Here is a 24,268-nt window from a genome sequence, read left to right on the forward strand (position 1 = left end):
TGCTTAAACAAAATGCCTAGAAGCTGCATGAACAGATTACCACCACGGCTCATGAGCCAGATATGGATCACCTCTCTCCAAACCTTGCAGAGACTTTGAAGTGATTCAAGCTTCTCCTTTCTCCAGGGTGTTGCATTGTTCATCCCATCCTATCTTGCCACCAAGACCACCGCAGAGATTTTAGTTACGTAGTTTTCCGTTCACTGTGAATGTCAACTTTAGCATGTGACTGAAAATTACAACATTCACTGCTTTCAGTGCTGGTTTTAAAGCCCCTTTATTTTTTTTAATAGCTCACATCATAGCTCTTCCACAGATAGCTTGGCAAACTGAAGAAAATGCCCAATTAAAGTGCCCTTCTGTCATATTAAGCATCAGCTCTCCAATACCCAAAAGAAATTTTACCTGGGTTTGTAATGCTTTTAGAAGCAGCAATTACCTGTGATGACATATCCTTTTCATTACTTCTGAGACTGAATGCTGTTCAGGCTCTTACAGCATTTCATGAGACCCCTAAGCGGGGGAGGTGATTCTTATGCCTTAACAGCTGAATCAAAAACAAGATTAGAGGGAAAATCAAAAATAATTATTTGAGTGGACTTTCAGGAAAACAGTGGGGGGAGCTGTTTCAAGCCAATCAAAATATTTAATTTGTCCTAAAAAAGAAGTCCTACATAGTACTTTAGTTTATTATATTTAAAAGTTGCTTTAATTTAGATTTTTGTTCTGCAGCCACCTGTCCATCCTACGCTTACCAAAACAACAGGCCTGATTTTTATAATTGAAACGTGTTTGGGATATTGGAATGGAATACCCAACCTCCCACCCTGCCACAGGGACAGCAGCAGTGGCTGTTTGCTGGCCAGCCTGTGTAGCCTACTTCCTTCTGTAGGTGACAGTGCATCAGTCTCTTCCCCAGGTCAGTTCAGAGTGCCTGAATCAAATACCTTCTCCCGAGCAGTCTCCAGAGGAGTCCACTGGCTGTTGAAGGATCCTGTGACAGCTGCCTGGCCCGTTCAGCGGCTACAGTCCAATGCTAGCACAGGGTAAAGCGCGCAGTCTCGCTTCGCTGGCTTGAGGAAAACTCCTAGTAGGGACAAAGTAGTTACAGTTTTGACATGCATTGCCAGTTCAAAGTAAAAGCTGATTGTACAAAAGCAATGGGGTGCCTCATTGCCTCTTACGCTATGTTGTGTTTGCACATGTGTTAGGAGCACAGCATTTTTCCTGAGTCAGCATTCTTTAGATTATTATCTTCAATTTCCAGCCAGTTTCTGAGGGAACTCTCAGGAAAAAGGCAGATATAACTCATCGTTCCACAGCCTCCTGCTAAGGCACCAGAGAGCTGGGGAGCACTTCTCCTGGGCTTTGAAAGTAATCAAACTATATTGCTGTGATAGCACCCAGACCTTGCACAGGGGAACAGAAAAAGATGAAAGCATGCACTTGCACCATGATGGTATTGCATGAGATCTTGAAGCAAGTCTTTTAAATCTAGCTCTCAGTAAGTCCTCACATGCTTTTAGTGACATGCTGCGCCTACAGTCTGCTCTGCCATGCCATGTGATACAAGCACCGTGAAAATCTAGTGATCCAACTTACAATTTGGGGTTTTATATTGGAGCCCTTGGGCAGTTGATGGTAACAAGGAATTCACGTCAGATTCTTTCCTCAAGACTAAATCTAGTAAAGAGTGTTTACATGCTAGGGCCTGCTGGTTGTAGGCTTATACACAACATCTTTTGTGAAGGTTAACTATAAAATTAATTAAACACAGAGCACTGAAACAGTTTATGCGTCAGGCTTGATCCATCATCTCTACAACTCAGCTGCTGTCATAATTGTTTAGGCTGGTAATTAAGAGAAGCAAGCAAACCAAGCTGGATAACATTTCGTAGTCACTGCACACACATCCTGAATATTAACATTAGCAGTGATTTGTTGTTTGCAGAATGGGAAAAAAAGCAAGCTCTCCTTAAGAGAGCCTATGCTTTAAATCCATGTGAGCAAACCAGGGGCATATCTAGAGACCCAATCTCTACAGTTTCTCCATGCCTTATTCAACCATCCACCCAGCCAGTGTTTACATCTGGGTTTGATTCACATTAAGAGCTGTTTCTTCCTTTATATCCCTTCCAGAGGGGATGCATGCTGACCGTGGCATGGCATTATGGTTTGGCTGTGTTCCTGCAGGACTTTTGCTCATGCTTCTGCACATAAACTGTTGTACACCTCTTGTGTATTACAGGGGTTTTCTAGCCATGTGCTACTGAATGAACATTGTTTGTGTCGTGCAACTGAAAGTATTTATGTGACCAGAGTGGTCTCAGTCTAGGAGATGGTCCTCTCCTGCCTGGTATAGCCAAACTCTGCTGACCCTCTTCAATACAAACTGCAGAAATAGGCTGAATTCAGGGTGTTAAGCAGTCCGGAGGGTGCTTGCCAGACACTCATACACACATTGTTTATACTGTTGTGTATCTACAGTAACACAACCTTTCCGGCTGTAGCTCTGGCTTTTGTGCCACTTGCTGCATGTTAGTGCTAAAAGTCTTTGCAAAAAACCTGCTTTCTCCTTCCCTGTTGCAAGCTGGAGGTGAGCTGGCCTTGGAGAGGGATGTCAGCATGGCTCTGCCCAGGTTGGGATTTGGGATTCGGGATTCTGAAAAAGAATTTTTCTGCTACACCTTGAAGAAAACATGGTACGCATGAGCCAGGCAGGTTTTTCCTCTATGATTTGCAGTTTGAGACCATGCCTTTCTGCTAGGGTTGCTCTGTGAGAGGATAGCCTTTAAATGAAACCAGAAAAGCCAGCAGTACTTTAGTTAATTTTCATTTTAGCACTAAATGAAGTTTTAGGGCTTAAATGCAGGAAAAAACCCCAAACAAACAAAAAATCGCCACGTAATTCAGATGGGGAGACTAAGAGCTGGTGAAAGCCTGGCCAAATACTGAGGAAATGACTTAGGGACCTGCTTTTGCACAGCTTGTCATGCCACGGGTGTTTTGCTGAGCTGAAAGACACCTGCAATTAAAACATGGATCAATTTCCATAGCTAGCACATGAGGGTAATCAGAGCTAATGAGGGACAGCAGGGTTGAGGGCAGCTGGCCACAAGCCCACACACAAGACACTGCTGGAGGGTGCATGCTTCAGTCTGAAGCCTGCTGAGAAAAGGTGAGTACATGTATTTTTTTTTACATATTTTTACATGTTTTTTCCCCTCCTGTAGAAGGCTTTGCAGCCTGTGTGTGCCTGCTTGCACCCACTGTGGAGCAGGGGCTGGAGGGGGAAAATGCCCCAGTTTGTTGGAAAGTAGGTGCATTGGAGGGCTGGTTTCCCTCAGAGGGAAAGCCTCAGCATGTGGGGAGGTAATGGTACACACACCAGGGGATCTCAGCATGGCCTGTGGGATGCCTTGGCTCCTCTTCTCATAGCATGGTCTGTGCCTATGTGACCCCAAGGGCCTGCTATCCCTCACCAGCAGCACATCCAGCCTTGTGCTCAGACCTCCATCACACTATGGGGAAAGGGGAATTGCATGGTTGCTGGTTCCTGGGTTCTACACCAGAACAGGGGCCAGGTATGAGGGCAGCTTAAGGTTTGAGGGTAACTTCCTGAAATTGTCAGAAGTTCTCTTTGGTTTGTAACTATTTAAACTAGGATCAAGGAAGCAGGAGGTCAGTCAAAGAAAGAACATGACTGTGAGCACACTGGATGTGCTTGCAAAGCTGGCTGGTGGTCACCTTTTCATTTTGTACAAGACATGTCAGTTAATTTCTCATGTTTATTGCTTGGAAGAAATTGTGTAGCTTGTAAATTCCAGTGGGAGGTGACCCAGCTGACTTCCGCTGCCTCACAACAATCTGGAGTGCCCATAAGCCTCCCTAGCCCATGCTTATACCATGCACAGTTTCTGAATGCACAGTGTCCTGCAACTGTCTTTTGAGGCTGTGCTGAAGTGTCACATGCACGCTTGTGTAGACAGAGTCCCTTGGATGGCCTATTTCTGTCAAATGAAGTTAATGTGAAGTGCTCAAGGAGAGGTTATTTTTTAAGAAGACAAAGCTGCTGGTCTATCTTAGCCATCACTGGTCTTTTAAGTTCTGTATGAGATTTTATTCCTGTCACACCTGTTTCCAAGCTAACCTCTTCTGCCATTGGGTATTTGTTATCCTTTTCCTAGAAATGAGGTGATAACATACATCACTTGTGTTCTTAGAATCATTTAGGTTGGCTAAGACCCTTAAGATAAGAGTCCAACCATTAACCTAACACTGCCAAGTCCACCACTAAACTACATCCCATCTACATATCTTCCCAATACTTTCAGGGACAGTGACTTCACCATTCCCTGGGCAGCCTGTTCCAGTGCTTGAGAACCCTGAAGACCCAATCTAAATACCCTAATGCCCAATCTACATCTTCATGTTATAACCCTCACAGCCATTTTGTAGGGTTTTCAAGGTCCAGTCTTCCCTTGCCATGATGCTCTAAGGAAATAATGTTTCAGCTTTGATTCCCAGTGAATAGCCAGGGATGGAGGCCAAGTACAAGCTTGCAAGACTCAAAGGCATCTCTCTCAAAAGGGATCAGTGTTGTTTCTCTTCCATCCCAGTCTCAGTGTTGAGGCAACCAAAGGACAGATTGTTCCTGTAGGCTCCTGTTGGGATGTATTGCTGGACTGCAAGTCTGACTACACACTGCAGGATTTAAGTTAAAATACAAAAAAAGAACCCCCACATGCTTAGGCCATGCTGTGGTGCTTCTGCTCCTCCCCAAAGCAAGCAAGGCTCAGGTTCTCCCAGAGATCTTAACAAGCTCAGTTCACCCTGCATTTCCAGTAGAGCACACTTGGCAGGGGCAAGCCCCAGGTTTACATTTACTGTGACCTCCTGCCTGCAGCAGGGCACAGCATTCTTGCTTTCCTGGTGGCTGTAGCTAAGAAGCCTTGTCCTCACCCTAGGAGCCAGCCAGGGCACTCTGCACTTCCTCTGCCTAATTAACAGTGTCCCTTATAGGAACAGGATTATTTATAGCACTGGAACATGGGAGAACAAACCTCAAGAGGCAGGAAGTGCTGGCAAAGGCATGCTTCCTTCCTACCCTTTTCTCCTGTTTTGTGGTCTCCTTAGTGGCAGCTCCCAGTGACAGAAAGCAGGATAAGCCTAATTAACTCTTGTGTAAAAGTACAAGATGGGTAGCCCTGGTGAAGGCACAGTTTGTACCCTGAGCATAGCAGTCAGGAACACTTGTGGCTAACCTACCTAACAACCAGGGCTGCCCGCTTAACAGGCAAAAAATGAGATCAGCTTTACTCGTATCAGTGCCAAAAAACACAAAGACCTCATCTAATCAGGGCAGCTAGGAAGCAAGACCCAGCTGTAAGCTCTCCTGTGCCTCTGCAACATAAGGGTCTTTACTTTTTAAATGCTTGTACAATTATTTAGCTTACCTTCAGTTACCCAGAGAGCCTCCTGCTTATTCACACACCAAGTCCCTTGCTCTTGTTAGCTGCATCACCTCTGGCAAGCAAAGAGGAAAAGCCCTGTCTGTGCACAGTCACCCTGTCTGTACCCACAGGGTGACTGGCAAGGCACAGCTACAACTCAGGCTCTTCTGGCAGAGCTGCAAGAAGGCCTCCATAACAAGGGTTATCAGGCAGAAGAGATATGACATCAGTACACCAGCGGCAGATCCACCCTCCAAAGCCATTTCCCCCCACCCCAATACTCATGGGAGCACCCAGCTCTGGGGCAGCTGCTGTAGCACAGATCTGGGCAGTACTGCTGACGGGCAGCAGTTGTGCTGACAATCAGGCAACAGGCTTACAAGCTCATCAGCATCTCCATAAAAAGCCTTCACATGGCTGAAATACTCTGTAGATTGGTACTGCCCCCCCCCCCCAGGCAGCCAGCCCAGCCACTCAGCTGTTCAAAGGAGCAGCAAATGCAGCCCTGCAGACAGATTAGCCATCAGGAGTCAAATCCCACCTCTTCAGCAACGGAAGACCTCACCAGCAGTCAGCACCCAGCCGAGCTGCACTGGGGCAGCACCCATGTGGCTGCAGTAGTCAGTGAGCCAGTCCCCAGAGCTGGGCAGCCTGCCCTGGCTCCCAACGCTCCACAGTTTACCTTTCATCAGGTCCTCAAATGCTGCCGCAGTCTCAACTCCAGCCCTGAGTACATGACTAGCAGGCAGCTGGGCAACAGCAGCAGCAGACACACTCCAAGGCATTGCACAAACACAGCAAAGCTGTTGTAAGCACAAAACACTGTTTACTAAGTTTTTTCATTTGTCTGCCTAACTGCAACTAGTTGTGCTTGGTGCACTCAAGATTTAGTATCTCTAGTAAACTGCACCTACAGCTTAGCAACCAGGTATTACAGACACTGTCCCACAGGCTGCTGACATGGTGCTAAGCCACTGACTTCATGCGAAAACACGATACTGGGTCTCTGACACTGTCTAGACCTCACTTCATGAAGCAGCACAGACAGCCTGGATCCTCTAAAGACCTCACTCCTAAGTTGTCTGTGAGGCCTCACCTTCGACTCCCTATCTTTCCACAGGCAAGTGCAGTTAGTCTGACTTGCCTGCTCTTCTCTACTCTGTCACTACACTAGTGCCATCCTGCTAGGCAAAAGCAAAGCTATTTGCAAGAGCACAAGCTCTGTTCCCTGTGACTCTCCCAAGCCCAGCAAGGGAATGAGAGCAGCACTCCTTGGTCACACATGGCACAACACATGTGCAACATGCACTTGTTCAAGCTTTCCTGGCTGGGACTAGTCTGAGTTTAGAAACCAAACAGCCAGTGACCCCTCACTGCACCAAACAGGGTCAAGGGAGCAACTACTACTAAGGTAGCTTTAGTCACACTATATCATTCTTTGCCTGGCATGTGGTCTACCTCAGCACCAGCTGCAAGGCCACAGCATAAGTAGGATACATACCCCTTTCCACTGCCCACCCCTGCAGCGCACACAGGAGCAAGCAGATTAGAGCAGAAACAGCAGAGGAAGAAGCCATTGCAAGTTTGGGTTTATTTCACTATGCAGGGGGGGAGAAAAAACAAACCAACCAAGCTATAGCTGATCACTGAACTTAATGGCTTTGACTTTGAAGTCTCCCTCTACAGCCAGGTATTCGATTTTCTCCATGCCCAGCCGATTAGGGAACTGGAACTCAGCATCAGGCAGCTTCACCGTTGCCTCCGTTTCATTGAAGGAGATGCAAATCTGTAGAAAGCCACAAGAATGAAGGCTAATACATCACCATGCACAAGCCTCACTCCCCACTACCTGCAGTCTGAGTGCAGGACAAGATGATGTGGTTGCTGGTGTCAAGGCCATGCTCACCAGCTCAGCCTCCACCCTGCCCATCATAGGCTTGTTTGCTCTGCCCCAAGGTCAGCTCCAAGCTTCTGCAACAAAGGGATGAGACAGACCCAGTCTGAACCTCAGGTCTGTGTTTTAATAGCTCTTACTTGTGTGACTTGCAAAGGCAGGCCAGAGTGGAGCACTTCATACATCCAAGCTGTTGGGCATTGACTTGACAAGAGCAGGTCTAGACGCTTGGTTTTACTGAGTGACTCTTCCCCTGTTCCTTACTCCCCTTTCCATGCTTGCTCCTTCTCCACCACAGAGGTACAAAGCAGCATTGGAAAACTGTGCCCTTAGCCCTTTAATGCTCTGGGCCAGGGCCTTGCACACAACCCTGGAGCCTCACCTCAGTCTTGTCTCCATGCTGGAAGGGAAAGTCAGCCTTCCTGTCCTCCTCACCCCACGTGCCATCCTGCTTCGAATTGCACACGATGGTGTTGACGTCCCCATGACAGTCGAAGCGAGGGTTGAAATGCAGCAGGAGGGTGCTGCTGTCCTTCCCCACATTCACAGCAAACCTGGGAAACAGAGAGGTAGCGCACAGCAGCCCCAGCTACACAGTGCTGATGAGCACACTGCAGGAGCTCAGGCTTCCCTCAGTGCCACATCAATCCATTCACCATCTCCTTACTCACCCTTTGGCATCAGACAGGATCTTCCCTTTGACCTTGATGCACTCTCCAGGCTGGATGTCCAGCTGAGTAACCACCAGTCCCTGCAGGGCCAAAGCACAGGCGTTACTGCATCCCAGGGCAGGCCCACCAGCCCTGCTCGGGCCATGGCACCAGCCAGCTCCGGCAGATGCGGAGGTACTTGTGGTTTCATGGGAGCAGAGGGGCTGATTCAGGGCAGCTGCCCATCTCAGCCCTCTGCCAAGGAGCCCCAGTTCACAGCCCCCCTCCACTGGGGTCTCCCACCCTATTAGGCAACCTAAGATGACAAGGAGTTGATTCAAGCCAGTGTAACAGGAGTAAGGTACAGGCACTGATTTACCAGCTGCTACAGAAGATATCCTTGCAAGCAATCTTGCACTTTCAAGACAGCAGGGGCCAGAGCCATTAGCATAGGATTAAATTAGTTACAAAGCTTTTTTAACCCTAGATCTCTCCCTTCCCTAGCAACAGGAGCCACCAAAACAGTTTCTTGCCTTGACTTAAAGCAGCTTACTACACACAGAAAGAGGTCAGTGCAGCCTACTTCTGGCTGCAGCCCGGTAAATTAGAACAAACAGCCTCCCAGGAATCTCGGACTGCAGAGAAAACACTTGATGCTTCCCTCAGAGCCAGGTTACTCACTCCCCCAGCCACACCCTCCCTCCCCCCGTACCACTTAACATCACCAGCCTCCCTCAGCTAGTAGGGGGATGCTGTCTGGTGAGGTCAGGCACAACTCAAATCATACTTTGCTGCCTGTGCTGTTGGCCCAAGTGCCACAATGTTGAGCTCCACTTACCCACGCACCAGATGAGGCAGGGAAACTAATTTCAAATTAATTGTTGTTCTTGCCTGGCTTGCGCAGGCCCATGCCCCATGTCCTCATGCCTCCTCCCTGCTCTGCACACAGACTACTAGGGTCAGAATCCCTCCAGTTGCTAAACCTCTTACCATTGCAGCACCAATGCTGCCTTCTGACTCTATTTCTAGTGCAGCACTGGAGCACAGCCTGAAATGCAGCCTCAGTGCCCAGGGGCACAAGGAAAGGCAAGTTAGGGAGGCGGGGGTAGGTTAGAACATACTGCTTTCCTCTGCTGTTGAATTAAGTTAGCTTCATCCTTTACCCATAAGGCATTTTTCCAGAAGGAAAAATAAAGTTCAAGGAAAAAAGGTATAAAGGGTATTCAAACTGTAGAGTTGCAAGTGGCCCCAAACCTTTAGAGTACTCAAGGATATAAACATGCATTAGAACAGCTTCCCCACTTAGATAACACACTAGAGAACAGGAGAGGAGAATAAAAAACGGCTGGTCAGCCCTACCTCTCCCTCCCACAGACACATATCAGCCTAGCATTTCCTCTCAGCCGGCTAACCCTTCTCTCCTCCTGCCTCTGGCACCAAGCCCAAACCCCAAAGCAGCCAAACCCTAGTCCTGCTCAGCACCCGGGTCTCGCGAGGAGGACACTCACTTGCTCCATGCTGCAGACACCAGCCCCACCAAGCACGATGCCCCCGAGCCCCCACTCCACAAACACAGTGACTCAGCGTCGAGCTCCCGCAGCTTAAATCACTGGGGCAGGACCATCACATGATGGGGGGGGGGGGGCGACGAAGGAGATCAATTGCAGCTGTGTGGGGCTGGAGCTTTCCCAGCCAGCTCCCAGCGCTGGGACATCTCTTTAATAATTGTTCTCTGCAAGCAATATGTGTGTCATTTTAAGAGCTAGGGATTGTTTGCTTCTGCGTGATCCTAGAAATCCTTACTGTAAGCTCTTCTAGCTGCTACGCAGCGTATGCTGGCTGTTATCCTGGGAGCGCGAGTGTGGCTCTGTGCCTGCAGTGAGGTGGCTGCTCTTTGTTAAGCGATCCCTGCCTAAAATCAGGGTTGGAGTCCTCGTGTTACTGCTGCAAAGTGACTGCCTCTGAGAATTCATGTGTACACATCCTTCCAACCCAGCCGCGTGCCTGCGAGGAGCTTGGATCAGCGGGAGCCCCTTGGGTACAAGTCATCACTACCGGCAGTTAAATGAAACCCAAGGGTTTGTTATCTTTCATGCCAGCATTTAAAGAGTGCCTGTAAGTTAAGGGTGCTTGTGTGGGGCACTGCTAGGTGTGAGAATTCAGGGTGCAGCTTTTGAAAAGTAGCGTGATCGCTTGTTCCATTCCAGTTGCAAAACACTCCGGAGGGAAAAGAGAAATACTTTGTTAGTGCAGGAAGCAGCTGGGCAGGGCCGAGCGCAGCCAGCAAGAAAGGAGGCTGCTTTCCCCTTTTACTATGCCCCTTAAAAGCACCCAGCATGACTGCCCTGTGGGTCTTTGCAGGGAAGAGACTTGCAAAGAGGGTGGGAGCAGCTGCTTTGTGGATTTGTGTGACTGGATCAGCTGGATGCCACTTGTAGCTTTGGATCGGCTTTAGCAGTGTCTTCAGGCCTCCATGTCTCAGTTTCCCTCAAATGTGAAGTGACATTAATAACATGCAACTTCAAAATCCCACTTGTAAAACTTCAGCCAGAGCTGCTATATAGATGCTACTTGTGGTTAAGCCAGTACTAGCCTGTGAGGTACCTATCTGCAGATAACTTTTGGAAGGGCTGCACAGGGCAGCTTACAAAACAGTGAAGGAATTTATGGCTAGTTAGCAGGAGGAAACACACTGCTGGAACTTCGTTAGAGCGTGCTTGCTGTTACACCAGCAGCATCCTGACTCCTGATACCATCCTTTGCCCCAGATATCCCCCACACCCATTGCTGAACATTCACAGGGCATTTCGGCATCCCATATGACTCGGAGTGAGCCAAAGCCAGGCTGCGTTTGAACTAGAAAGTCACAAGCCTGAACTGGAGCCCTGTGACTGGGCTGTATAAAAGAGGGCAAAATGCTGACTGAAAGTACTGTAGAGAAAATCCCACATATCTCTTGCCTCCAACTAGCTCCTTGGCCACCCAGCGCATACACAAGGTCCACGCTGAAGTTGGGAGTTAACTGCAGAGTTGGTGCAGGTAGCAAACACCACGAAGAGCAGGCCCCCTCCCCAGATAGTTTGGAGAAAGCTGGCATAATTCCACCTTAAGCTTGCCCCAGTCTCTAGCACGATGTTAGCTGGGATCACGTGTTAGGCAGGCTTTAGGCTCTTGCTTTCTGTGCAGTTGTTCCCTGTTCACTGCCACGTGTAAAGGGTTGAGCAAATTCTGTTTGGTCAGTTGGGTTTTGTATTTGTTTTCCATTGAGCTCTGTGAAATCCCTGCAGACTCCTCTCGGCCTTTCGGTGCTGCGGTGTTACTTGTGGAAGAGCTGCTGGTGAGGGCAGTTGCAGTGCTGAGGCGTGCAGTGCTCTAGTGTTGGCCACTCTGACTCCCCTTCTGAAATGCACGTTTCTTGTGAGCTGCTTTTCTGGCCTGAAGTCTCCTCCTCTGACCCTTTCCTTCAGATGGGGAAATGTCTTTCTAGTAGTATGTGGAGACTGCACTGTTTGTTTTCCTTGAGTGCTCTGCACTGGCAGCCTGGTTGGTTTAGCAACAAAGCTTTTGGCCTTGCTTCTGATTTAAAGCACTCATGGTGTTAAGCCATGTGAAATCAGTAAAGTGTTTATTCTCAAACTGCAATACTGAGATGCCCAACTCCCTCCATTTTTCCTAGGGATTATACCAATGGTGGAAAAGCAGAATAAAGATCTTCCCTTTGTCAGCCTCCAGTCTCCAGGGGAGACCTTATAACAATCTTCCAAAACCTAAAGGGGGCCAACAAGAAATCTGGGGAGGGGTTTTTGTCAGGGGCCTGTAGTGACAGGACAAGGGGGATGGCTTTAAACTGACAGAGGGGATATTTAGGTTAGACATTAGGCAGAAGTTCTTCCCTGTGAGGGTGGTGAGACCCTGGCACAGGGTGCCCAGAGCAGCTGTGGCTGCCCCATCCCTGGCAGGGATCCTGTTCAAGGCCGGGTTGGATGGGGCTTGGAGAAACCTGCTCTAGTGGAAGGTGTCCCTGCCCATGGCAGGGGGTTGGAAGTGGATGAGCTTTAAGGTCCCTTCCACCCCAAACCAGTCTGGGATTATATGATTCTAAAATTCCCCAGAGGGTCTCCTTCCCTTTCAGAGGGTGTGTAAAAGGAGATGGGCCACAAACTGAGGCAATGCTGCCCATCGCCCTCATCAAGTGTGGCCCCAGCCCCTCTGTATGACACAAGGGAGATGACATCCTGCACTGCCCACAGGGAAGGGACCCGGCCCTGCCGCACTCTGCTTCCTGAGGTGGAAGTTTTGTGCCTAAGGAATAACGTAAAGCTCACAGCGGGCAGGCAGAGGATTAGGGTGTGCTTCAAAGGTGGGGAGGAGAGAGAGGTGCTGCCCTCTGCCAGCTGCTCTTGCACCCCAGGACCAGCAGGTGATGTTTTGAGAAGAAACCCTGCACAGAAAACAGAATGCAGAGAAGAACCCAAGTCTTACCTGGACTATAGCAAGGGCTGCAGTGTACAGGCCCTGAGAGAGAAGAGATGGGTGCATGCAGTGTATGTGTTCTCATTTCCAGGAGTTATGGCTCGCTCATGCTTTTGGGGAGAAGCATTGCACCCACCAGGCAGCTCTGGCAGAACCAGGAAGAGGAGAGTCATCTCCTGCTCATCCAGAGGGTGATGCCCAGAGGATTTCTCCCCTGTGGGGAAAATTAAGAGTGCCCTCCCAGCACCTGCTGGCCTTGCAGGCTTGCTTGGGGGCATGGGGACCTGGTGCTGGGCATGGCTCGGCAGCCCAAACTCTTATTTCATGTCCTGATTTGCACAGAGAACCAGACAGACTGATTTTCTTGTAACTCTCTCAAAATGCCCCGGATTTTCTTTAGAAAAATGTAAATACCAAAAGGATGTAGCATGCTGATTGTTACTCTTTTTAGTGTGTGAGAGAAAATACACCCTAGCCCTTGGCAAGTCATATCCCTGGCTAGTCATTCCTGTCATTAGAAATGCCTTAGCCCTGGTTTTGGAAGGTCTAAGAACACACCTCTGCTAACTCAAAGACTATGGTGTATTCTCTAGCCTGTGTGACATGCGGTGCAGAGGCCAGTGCTGCTGGCTTGTCGATATCTCTTTCTGCTTTGTCTTGCACTGAACCCACACACACTGCTAGTTGTTTGTGCTGCATATCCTACATTTTTCATTGTTGTAGCTGAGAAAAAGGCCTTACTTCTTGCTGAAAAAGCAGATAGTAGCTTTCTCCTCCTTTGGAGCTGGCATCTGGCCCCAGGTCCAGCACAGCAGTGCTGCACATGTGCTTCCCTGGGAGGGCACCACTGCACCTCAGTCTTTTAGGCTGACAAGGGAAGGAGAAAAACTGCTCCAATTCATTTACGCTAGTGCAAGGGCCAGAATGGTAAAATAATGACAAGAAAAACTCCTCACCCTTTTCTTGCGTGAGCTAAAGCTTGCTTAAACTTTGGTTGAAGTTAAGGGTTTTATTGCACTTTCTTTAGGAAAGATTACGGTTTTTCTCTCTAAGTCCATTCTCAGTTCATCAAGCCAAGACAGCATCTTTCTCTTGCACTGTCTTCAGGGAATACTTGTGTCAGCACTGCCTGGATGGGATCTTGGTCTCAGCACCAGGTTACTCTTGCAACGTAAACATTATGCTGTTATAGCATAAGAGATATACACATTATATATACACACACAAGGCTGTTTTCTACCTCTTAGAATATCTGGGGACTTTAACTTAAGCAATCTTCTGCTACCACTGTCGAAGTGTCTGATTCTTCCCGTTTCTCCTGCAGCATGTTAGTTTGCCTCATCTGAGAAGTTTCTGCCTTTTCGCTTGAGCAGTCATAGCTCCCTGAAGATTTCTGTTGCACACAGTTTCTCTGGACCTTTCTGCGAAGGTCCCTTCTAAAACAATGCTCTTACACCATGGCGTCTTCCAGCCCTATCTATGGGGCAAACTTCAGGATTGGTCTGGTCTATAGGAGAATAGAGCCACACTCCCTGCCCTAGAAAGACAAAGGCTGGCTGGGGAGCCACAGTCCAATGTAGCAGGATGCTGAGGCCCTCCCACAGGCACCGAGCCTCCCAGAGCTCTGCTTTGAAAGGAGGCTTGTGGCAGGAAGAAGGGCTGACAGTACAGTCCACCCTGGATGCCAGCTGGGGTTGCATGGCCACATGTCACCACAGCATTTTTATCCCAGAGGATTTCCCAATTTCAACTCTTCAAAAGGGAAGCACCTTTATTCCAAGTTAATTATAAAGAGCTTCTTGCACTATCTCAGAGTGATGAAAGGAGTTTGCTGATCCCCTCAGTGGAATTTAAAGTATGTCTCATCATTTTATTTCCCTCATTAGCACTGACCCAAGCTACCAATGCCTGTGTTTCTCTCATCTCTCAGTGGATTACATTTAACTAGAGCAAATTGTTAGCTGCCCAGGAGAACTGGGGCTTTGTTATTTTGGACTCATTTCACTTTGGCACACACAGCCCCATACCTTTTAATTTTCCAGGTGGCAAACACCTCTCCTCCAAGTTTATTGCTTCATCTCAAAGGAGCTGTTCACATTTGTTCCTCATTGGAGGTCCCCAGTTCTCTAAACTTATGTGCATATTTTCCTCCTTTCCTCCTCTGTTCAGCTCATCAGACAGCAGGAAGATTAATCTCTCATCCAAAGTCACTGTGCTTGCAAGAGTGCAGTAAAAAGCAGTGTGCGGCCCCGCTTCTGTAGACTGCCAGGCCACTCCTTTCCCCATTTCTTACCACAGTATGAGACCCATGTCGCGTGGGACAGACCTACCCCTATTCCCCTGTGAGACCATGCCCCAGACAGCAAGGTCTGGAGTTGCAACTACTGCAGTATGAGTCCATAGCAGAGACCACAGGTACTGACCCTTCAAGTGCATGTTTTCTAGAGGTTTATCAACTCTGGCAGTTCTAAGTACTTATTTTTCTTAACAACATTGTTTACTTCACATCTATGACCACATGGCAAACTTGTAGGATAGCAGCACTTTCCAAGCCTTTTATATTCCTGTGGTCTAGCTCCAGACAAGCTGGGTTTGATTTGTAACTTATGATCAGCTGCAAGGGGACTTGTGGGGGTTGAAGTTCTTTACATGGTAAGACATGAGGAAAGCTCAGAGGGAGTGCATCTGCATTACCCTTCCCAAGGTACTCAGGTGGTGGAGCTGGTTAGCTGGGTCTGGACCCTGTGGTGAGTGGAGCAAGAAGAGAGAGATGGCAAGTAACAGAGCCTGTTCTGGTTCAAGATAAAGGAGTGTTGTCTACAGAGAAGGAGCATTACTGGAGCATGCCTTTAGGTAGTTTTTGTCTTGAACTATGGTGACAGCACACAGGTCAGGGGTCTAGCCTTTGTTTCATTTCATAGTCACAAATCAGCTTTCATCACTTAGTGCCATCCATAAAGGTAGAGCTCCTGGGTTTTGCCGAGAAAGCCAGAATGCTCTTGTGAAAGATGTGCCCCTTTCCAGGCCAAAGGCCTGGATCTATATTGTCACAGTAGACACATCAGGAAGCATGACTTCATTATTGTCTGACACAGGAGTGGCTTCAAGCAGGGCTGAAAGGCAGAGGCAGCACTGTACTGCTTAGGGTGACATGCCTTACTTAGTCCTGCTAAAGTCAGGAGAAGGCACTGGCTATGGGTTCCTACCCCCCCAGCAGCTGACAAAAATAAGATCTGTTGGTCCTTTTATACTTTCTCCTTATGACTTTTTAAGGCTTGATTTTACTTATGTCACTACACAAAACCTGCAAGGTACAGGTCTCCCTTAGACTGAAGGACTGTAGTTTCTTGTTTTGGAGCTTTACTCAAATCAGTGGGAGAAAACTCCTCACAATCACTTTGAATAGGGTGGGACCAAGCCTTCTGCATCAGCCCAGAGCCCACAAAAGCATTCCAGCAACCTTAAGCTGGACTGATCTAGCAGAGCTCACTTCTAGCCCGATGTATAGCACATGCAACATGCCACATTGGTTTAGAAACTCAAGCCATCTGGAGATCTTTCCCACAAGAACATGTGTGTGCCAGAATTTGTCTCCTTTAGGCCACCCACAGTGAGAAGGGATTGTACTAAAGCTGGCTCAAATTTCCCGAATTCAATTTTAGGCAAAAGAAGATTGTCAGCAAGTATTTGAGAAACGCCTTGGAAAGAACCGGCCAATTGAAATATGTAACAACTAGCTCTGAATAAACATTGACACTATATATTCTGAGGCCTGAGATACTGAAGGGCCTTCAAAATGATGCTTCTGGGGGTGAAGTTCCTTCTCCTTCCTGCCACCTTCTCTCTCTGTCTTACCAACCAGATTTAGGGTTTACCTGAAATAGTTTAGGAGGGCTCCCTTGCTTCAGGAACAAGCTCTGATCCTTCCTGGCTGTTATAGTGCAAAAAAGAAAAATTCACTCAGGTTTAACACTAACATTACTGGATCCCTTTAATACAGCAGCCGTAAAATAGTATCAAATCCAGGCAGATCATTTGATTGTCTCTTATTCAATCAACAGGCAATTTCTCACATGGCTGGAAGGTGACATCTCAGCTGATAGCTAAAATAAGAAGAGCCAGTTAGAAGTACGCACATAGATACTGAGAAATACACTTACGAGTGGCAGACAGCAAATTCTGCTTCAAGCAAGAGCATCATTATGGAGCACTGTGGGCAGAGCAGAAACCCTGCTCCTAAATCCCCTGGAGGCTGTGGTGCTCTTGCTTGCAGCTCCAGGGTGGGTCCATAAAGAGATTGAGGTACAGCATGATGAAATGAGGAAGCAGTGGGGAGCCCTGGGCACTGCAGGATGAAGGGAGAAGGAAGCCAATAGGATTTCTCCCACTGACAAGCAGCTGGAAACTGGGAGAGCTCTGACTTACACCAAGGGCCTCAGCCATGGCTCATGACATGGGCTCCAGCATGCCCCGAAGTCCCGTGGAAGAGCACCAATGCAACTGGCTACCTTAACGCAGCTGCCACCACGTCAGACAGCAAAAGGCGGCAGACTCCACTGAGGCATCCTCTGAGGCATTGCCTTCCCATGGCAAATGAGAGTCTGCAGTGAGGTGTGCTCAGCACCAGAGAGGAAAGAGACAGCTGCCTGACAGAGCTTGACTGCACATAACCCCCCAGCACCTGTGGGCATCTCAGCCCAAGGACTGTCAAGCAGCACACCTGCCAGAGTCCACAAGGGACCAATATCCAAGGGAAGCACCACTAAATGCCCTCCCCTTCAACCGCGTGCAAGAAGAACAGGACTTTGCAGATGTTCTGTCTGAAGGCATGGACATGCAGATCCATGACTGACTGCTGTCATCTCTAGCACACACCATCCATCAGCTAAAAAGCCATCCACCACAAAATCAGTAGGCAAGCACTATGAGGAGTAGCAGCCTTAGGCTTGTTGTGAGGCAGCAGTGGGAAACCATGGAGAGGGGGAGAGTTGTAAGATGTTTGCTTACATCATCTATTCAATATTTATCAAGCAAAGAGACAAAAAATCCAAATCAGATGCAAATAGCTCCTGAACTCAAAGATCTGCACTTCCCTTGAGCACGCCAGTCAGTGGATGACTAAACCAGTTTCATTGTTTACGCAAAGAAAAATGTGCAACTTCCCTTGAGTCTGCTCATCTGTGCGTCTTAACCTGGAGGCAAGACTGCCAGGCTTACTGACCTCCCGGAGGTGGTATTTACTAAAGCCACTTCCCTGGTTGCTGCCCTGCCTTAGCAAGAGCATTTCACTGCTTTCTTTACCCCCCTCTAAAATGCTTAAACCATATCTAGTCAATGAGATGTTCAGTTTTGTACAGTGCCGTGCAGTTGCTCGTCTTTTTCTGGGAACATATGTGTTTTGATATATACATACTATGTGTAATGAAACAACATTGCTGTCCCCCATCTCCAGAAAAAGAGGCTTTATATATAGGGATTTCTGATGGGGTTTGTCAGCTTCTTGTGCTTGCAGTGAGCTAGGGTCTCCTAATGCTGTGGTACTTCCCTTGCCTTTGCCTTGGACTGTGGTGACCAGGACTCATATGGGGAGAACAAATTCCAGTTAACAGGCTTGTGGTTTATAAACCTCCAGCACGAAATATGCTAAAGCAAGATTCAGGCTTTACTTTCTTTATCACTTATATCATGACTCACAAGCAGAGCTGGAAACTCAGCTGATGAAGTGTTTTCATACAGGCAGCTATCTAGGAAGGAAAAGAGCAAGATTATTTGTTAATGGGTTTGGACTCTTTTATACATGTTTTCTCATACATGAGTTAATCCCCTCCCACTATTTGTATTTTAAAGTCTTCAATAATACTCAGCATGCGCATAGCAAAGGTCTTCCAGCCTTGGGGTGATTTGATGCCACTTGGCACAAACACAGGCACTGGGTAAGGGACACAGCCTCAATCAGACAGAGAATGTAGGGCAATTTGGGGTGTCAAGTCAGGGTCACAGCACAGAGTCCCACCTTGGTTGCCCAGCCTGTGTACATGGATGTATGGGCTAAAACAGAGATGCCAGCATAGCCACACAGGGACGTGAAGCGATCCACAGCAACAGGCAGGCTTTCCCTTGGGTAAGGTCACAGGGATACTGAAGCTGCACAAATCAGGAACCAGTGATGGTTTGGAGAGGGACTGTTGCTGCCCCCAAGTTCCGCAGAGCCTATACCAAAGCTCTGTGGGCTGCAAGTGAGCAGGAGCACTTGCTTTTCCCTTGGGCTTTTGCTCTGGAGCCCTCCTGCCTTCCCTAGCCACTTGCAAACTGCCTGGCTCGAAGGACAAGCTCTGCCCTTGTCCTTAGCAGCTCCCCATTTTGTTCTAGGGCCCAGAGAAGAAACAAAGCATAGTGCTAAGTGCTGGATGCTGGGCAGCCAACGCCAGGGTGCCAAAACAGCAAAGGTGCTGTCAGCCCTTGAGACAATGGCTACAGCCCCATGCACTCATTTACCTTTGGTAACAGAGCAGCCCAAATCCTCATATTTAAGATACCATCACCACGCAGTTCAAGCAACACTAGGGAGGTAAGGAGGGGGAAGTGCTTGTTATTGCAGGGAGCACAGCTCTGCATCCCTGTGGCGGTAACGCTCCCCATCAAGGCCTTCACAGTTATTTCTTGTCATCTGTTAGTGAGGCTCAAAACCTTCCCATTTCTCTAAGCAATCTCTTCTGTTTACCAGTGGCATGCAATTCCAATTCGGACTTTGGACAACCTGTGATAACACCAGCTCTGTGCCTGGCTGTGCATAGTTGTTTGTTCCCTCCTGAGTTACTAAAGGACAACAAGCCCGAGACACACACTCACGCAAATTCTTCTGATTCCCACTTTGACTAGAGTATTCTCAGCTACATTAAAGACCTCTTCTGGTATCAGATTCATCAGAACATTCCTCACGTCTAGAGCTGTGTCACAGGAAAACTGAAAGAAAATATTTAAACCAGTAACTATTTTGACAGAGGCCCAGCAGCAAGGAGTAAGCTGCTGTGACACATCTGGAAGGATTTTGGTCATTGCTTCCCATGGCAGCATTAGAAATGCAAACTGAGACCAGTCCCCATAGGCCGATGTGCTCTCATGGAGAAACTTGTGAATAGTTTTGATGGGTGTTTCCTTCCCCACAGAAACTGACTTCTTAAAAAATTCATTTTAAGTAGCTTGTGGCTTTTAAACACATAGAGCACCTCTGCCTGGGAAACACTATCACGTAGAGACAAAGACGTCAGAAATCTTAATCAGACCAATCTGCCATGAGCAGTTTTGGGCTTTCCTTCAGTGCCATCAGAGCTGAGAAAACTAATAAGCAGGGTGAAAGTATATTCCAGATTTTGATTTGCTTATGTTTTGTGAACAGGCTGTACAGTAGGGAAGTCCTGATAGACCTTAGGAGCTTAAGTGTTTTGACTTTGCCAAAGTACAATACAGATTTGAAGCACTATGAGCCATAGACTCACTTAAACCATACAGGGAGAAGTTTGCTCTACTAGGTCAAACTGCTCCAGTGAAAAAAGCATAACACATGCAAGGTCACACCCCTGTGCCGTTACAGACAAGCTCTTGCACTGGAAGGTCCTGTGCTTGGTTAGGTATTCCACACAACCGTGCCTCAGCACCAGGCCTCTTACCCATGGTACTTAGTGCACCAAGAGACTAACCTGCATAAGGCTGTGGCACATCTCCCAGTGCCAGCCAAAATCACCCCACAGGTTGCATATGGAACTATACCACTTTCTCTCCACCTCGTAAGAAAAACTTAGGGTTTATTCATCTGGGGTTTTTAATCCTTTATAATACCTTCCTTGACTTGTTCTCCTTCTGCCTTTTGAATTCTTCCTCTTCTTTCCACTGTTCTATTGCAATCGACAATTAAATGCTTTGTCCGTAAAGTTCTCTACCCCCACATTTAAGCTTTAAGCTTTCCTTATGACTAAGATAAAAATCTGTCAGCTTTTTCTTTTCTTTTCTTCAAAATTGGCACAACTAAAACACAGTGCATCTCCTCAGCCACAAAACAAAACCCCCAAATCACCTCGGTTTTTGTGCTTCTTATTTTACCATCCTGCTGCTTTTCAAAAGAAACACCAACTAGACTCTACCATCAGAAGAGAACATGTGGTAACTACATGAGGTAACAATAAAGCCTCTCCCAGCCTCCTTTTAAGCAGGTCTTGCCCAGCGCTGAGGCTATATAAGGAGATGGGTACTGTTATTTTTTTCAGGTTTGGGGGTTATATCTGATTGGGGATGTGTAGACAAGTAAAAATGTTCTTACGTACTCTTAGAAGTCTTTGAGATGCAACTATTACAGTTTATTTTAATAAATTATTTTCATTGGTTTCTTTTTCAAAGCAGATAATTTTTTTTTTTTTTTTTACATATTGGGGAAAAATGGTTTAGTAGCTTGCTTAGATATATTATCATTAAATGAATTTGCTAGAACAGTTTAAGTTCATGTCTCAAAACTTTTTTCACTTTTATATCAATAGTAAAACAAGTTTAAATAGTAATTAATAGTAAAACAAGTTTCATCTGTTTAAATAGTGTTGTGTTGGGGATTAGGGATATTCATTTAGGTAAACTGAGAATTCAACTTTTAGTGCTTTCCAGTATGACTCAGTTCCCAAAGACTGTTTTTCCCCTGAAGGACTAGCAATTCTCATTTTAATGGGGAAACCTGGGCTGGAGAAAATTGTACAGTAAATTAGAGTTTGTTGTTCTTGTAAAACGCACCCTGCTAACCTGCCATCTAGTACTACTGGCTGTAGATGTAGTCATGAGAAATTCCAGCTTTAACAGGTATTAGTAGTAATTGATGTTGTCTCCTTACTTATTAAGTGTGCAAGACATTCTTCTCACTATGGAGTTGTACATAAACTATTTAAATCAAATGGCAGTTGTCACTGTAGAAAAAGTTCATTTTGTGTGATGGACTTTGATGTGTTCTTTTAATTCTACAAGTTCTCGTTCTTGCTGCTTCAGAAATTGCTGTAATCTGAAGGGTGTCCTGGCCATTAGCTTATGTTAGTAATGCTCTGCTGTATTGCTCAACTGCTTTGCCCAAGAGCACTGTTTTAATTGCATGAAAGCTGGAATCCCACTGTTGCTCTAGCACTTGGTCCTTGCCCAGAGGCTTCTAAAAACCCAAACTGAGGCATGGCCGTTTGTTACCACCTTGCTGCTGTCAGACTGGGACGCTCAGTGTACATCTGGTGTGTTTGTATATGGGAAGGTCCTCTCAGATGAAAAGCTTTGATTTGCTGAGTGGGAGGAGCTTCATGTCCTCAAATCATAGCTCTGTCAGAAAATGGGACTCCCCCTTCTGTGCTGGGTTTACCTTATTCAGCACAAATGATTGCTGGTTTAAGCACTAGTCTTACAAACTCCTTTGGTTTAAGAAGCCATTTGATTGGGCTTAAGTGAAAAGGATCCTGTAGTCAAAGGACAGTTGGTGACTAATAAGGGACTTGGTTAACAGCTAAGCAATAACAACAGGCTGCCAGCCCAACTTCTGTTAGTAAAAGCTGTTGCATGAGTCTAATGAGAGCCACAATTTGGGAATGTAATCAAGACCTTAACGAAGCTGCATGAATCTGGATGAACACCCAGCTCTGCTGTGCTGTCTGCTTTTAGCAATCTAATGAGTAGGTAGGAAAGGATGTGCTCCAGGAGCAGGGGGGTGGTGAGAAGGGCGGGACTGTGCTCGCAGGGTTACCTTTACCAGAGCTTTGTAAGGCTCAGAGGTCACAAGCTTGACATTATATGATGGGCAAAGGCTACTGCATAAATAAACACCCACCACCTTTGGAGAATGTGTCTCTCAGAGCACAAAGCAGTTGGTTAGAGATAAGCATTGGAGAGCAGGGGGTGGACTTTTGTCATCAGCAGCCATCAGGTGGGACGTGTGTTTTCACAAGCCGTGAGAGGAGAGGGCAGAGTCCTGATGTGCATTAGTGCATGGCATGTCCTGTGTTTCAGGGTGGTGCTAAATCAGATGCCTGGACTGGGTGTGGGGCAAGGAGCCACGTACATCTGCAATCAGGAAACAGCAGCATGCACAGGTGTGGATGGGGCCAGGCAGGCTGATGAGTAAGTAGTAAGGAAGTAGAGAGTGCTTTGAACAGAGGTACTCAGACTGCATGTGTGTATATCCAGGGGTGGATTATTCCTGGGGGATTGGACCTACAATGCCTGCATTGCTCTGCCTGTGTGATGCTCCAGGGCAGCAGGGTGATTTCTCCAGGCGTGACTGACGAAGGATCTGGCCCTGCCTTCCACCGTGGCCTGGAGATTGGCTTCACCCTGTCCATTGCTTTTTTCAGCAGAAAACTTTGAGGATGAGGGTTTCCGTGGCTTAAAAGGGTGGTTATTCCGACAAGCAGTGACTGGCTGCTTTTAAAGAGTGGTGTAGGAGCTGCGTGGTATTACCAAGCAGTCCAAGAACTCCTATGTCACCCTAGGGTGATAAACCAGAGCAAATGCATGCTGGATCCAGTAGGGAAGGTCTTTTTGCAGTTTCAAACTTCCTAAGAGCTGCTTTATAATTTAAAAATTGGACAAAGCAGCTTGTGTGTCATCCCAACAGGCAAGCAAAGGGTGGTCACAAAACTATTTCACACCTTATTGTTAGACTGCTGAATTAAATACTGCAAGAGAGAGAAAACTGCTCTGAAAAGGTGACAGACAAGGTCTGCAACAGCATGCGGGGGGGGGAAGTGCTACTTAGATCTGCATCACGGAGAAAGGTCATGGAAAGGCTGTAAAATGAGAATCCCAAGGTAGCACTATCCTTCTCAGTCTTTGTCTTAACAACACTGGAGATGGTAAGGGAAAAACCTTACAGCTGTAGACAGCTCTTGAGCAAAGGCATGCTCCCCATCAGACAGCTTTAGTCGGCTCACAAACTTCTTTCATTTGGGGTCTCTTCCCTGAAGCTTGCTGTATGCGAAGGCTCTGGTGGCATCCCTAATACCCGTAATCAGATTGCTTTTAAGAGCTCTGAGCCAAGGCTTGAGGAAGGCTATAGTGAGCCCTTTCCCAAGGAAGCCTGGTGCATGATGTGAGTTGTGGCAATGGCTCTGAACGCGGTGGAAAAGACTTTGGCATTTTACCAGGCAACAGCTGCTTTGCATGTTGGTGCTAATCTAGGCTATAACCTGTCACTGGGTCTAAGAGGGAGGGAGATACATAGGATTGATTCCTCCTGCTGTGAGGGAGTCCTGGAGGGCTCCCCAGGTGCCCATGCCAACGGCTCAGAGGTTACATAGGAGTTGAATTTCTTATGAGTTCAAGCTTGTGCTGTCCTCTCAGAGAGGAATGACCATTCAGAGGTTTGCTGTGAATGATCTGCTGCCCTGGTTCACTGAGCTCTTTCCTCTGTGAAAGGAGAAAACCAGGCTGGGAAAAGGTTGTGACCACGGAGTCAGGCAGAGTAGCTTCCCTTCTGCAGAAAAGACTTCCTCCCTCAGACAAACCCCAGCCAAAGCAGAGACCTCAGGTAGTGCCTGATCAAGGACTCGAGGCATTCCCCAGCAGTATGTTACGCAAGGGTCAGGTTCTGCTGCCCTGATTCCCGTTCCTCCCCGAAACTGCAGGCATTCAGGCACATGCCTCTAATACATGAGCAGTCCCACCTACCACCCTGCTGTGCCCCAGAGCATCCCACTGGAGCAGAGCCAGCAGCCCCAGTTTAACAGGCACTGGCACCCACTGGTCCTATGGCTGGGGTCACCCAGCAGCAGGAGCATCACCCAGGCAGT

At 47.4% G+C, this 24,268-nt stretch overlaps 2 protein-coding genes and 1 long non-coding RNA gene across 4 annotated transcripts in view; 1 reads left to right on the forward strand and 2 right to left on the reverse strand.

Annotated features, from left to right (window-relative positions):
* Positions 1-249: 249 nt before the first annotated feature.
* On the reverse strand, positions 250-5,602 carry LOC115610699. The gene is made up of 3 exons (XR_003992308.2): positions 5,457-5,602; positions 948-1,087; positions 250-547 (listed from the first exon to the last, which is right to left on the reverse strand). It is a non-coding gene; the product is annotated as an uncharacterized LOC115610699 (long non-coding RNA).
* A 1,423-nt stretch (positions 5,603-7,025) lies between these two features.
* Positions 7,026-9,831, reverse strand: LOC115610698 (16 kDa beta-galactoside-binding lectin). The gene is made up of 4 exons (XM_030492624.1): positions 9,506-9,831; positions 8,019-8,098; positions 7,730-7,901; positions 7,026-7,239 (listed from the first exon to the last, which is right to left on the reverse strand). Exons 1-4 carry the CDS (start codon positions 9,512-9,514, stop codon positions 7,087-7,089), a joined length of 414 nt encoding a protein of 137 aa, XP_030348484.1. The 5' UTR covers positions 9,515-9,831; the 3' UTR covers positions 7,026-7,086.
* A 12,654-nt stretch (positions 9,832-22,485) lies between these two features.
* The window catches only part of SEPTIN11 (septin 11), a 65,592-nt gene continuing 63,809 nt past the window's right edge, over positions 22,486-24,268 (forward strand). For both annotated transcript variants that reach the window (XM_030492468.1, XM_030492469.1), the window contains exon 1: positions 22,486-22,598. The gene's annotated coding sequence lies outside the window, so the exon portion shown is untranslated. The remainder of the gene's footprint in view (positions 22,599-24,268) is intronic.

The sequence above is a fragment of the Strigops habroptila genome, chromosome 7 (genome assembly GCF_004027225.2).
Source record: "Strigops habroptila isolate Jane chromosome 7, bStrHab1.2.pri, whole genome shotgun sequence".
Taxonomy (NCBI): Eukaryota; Metazoa; Chordata; class Aves; order Psittaciformes; family Psittacidae; genus Strigops; species Strigops habroptila.

Coding starts and splice junctions, on each gene's coding strand:
- LOC115610698 (XM_030492624.1), bottom strand. Junction 7,902..8,018: donor ATCCTGTCTGATGCCAAAGG/GTGAGTAAGGAG, acceptor TCTGTTTCCCAG/GTTTGCTGTGAATGTGGGGA. Junction 7,240..7,729: donor AGCATGGAGACAAGACTGAG/GTGAGGCTCCAG, acceptor GGCTTTCTACAG/ATTTGCATCTCCTTCAATGA.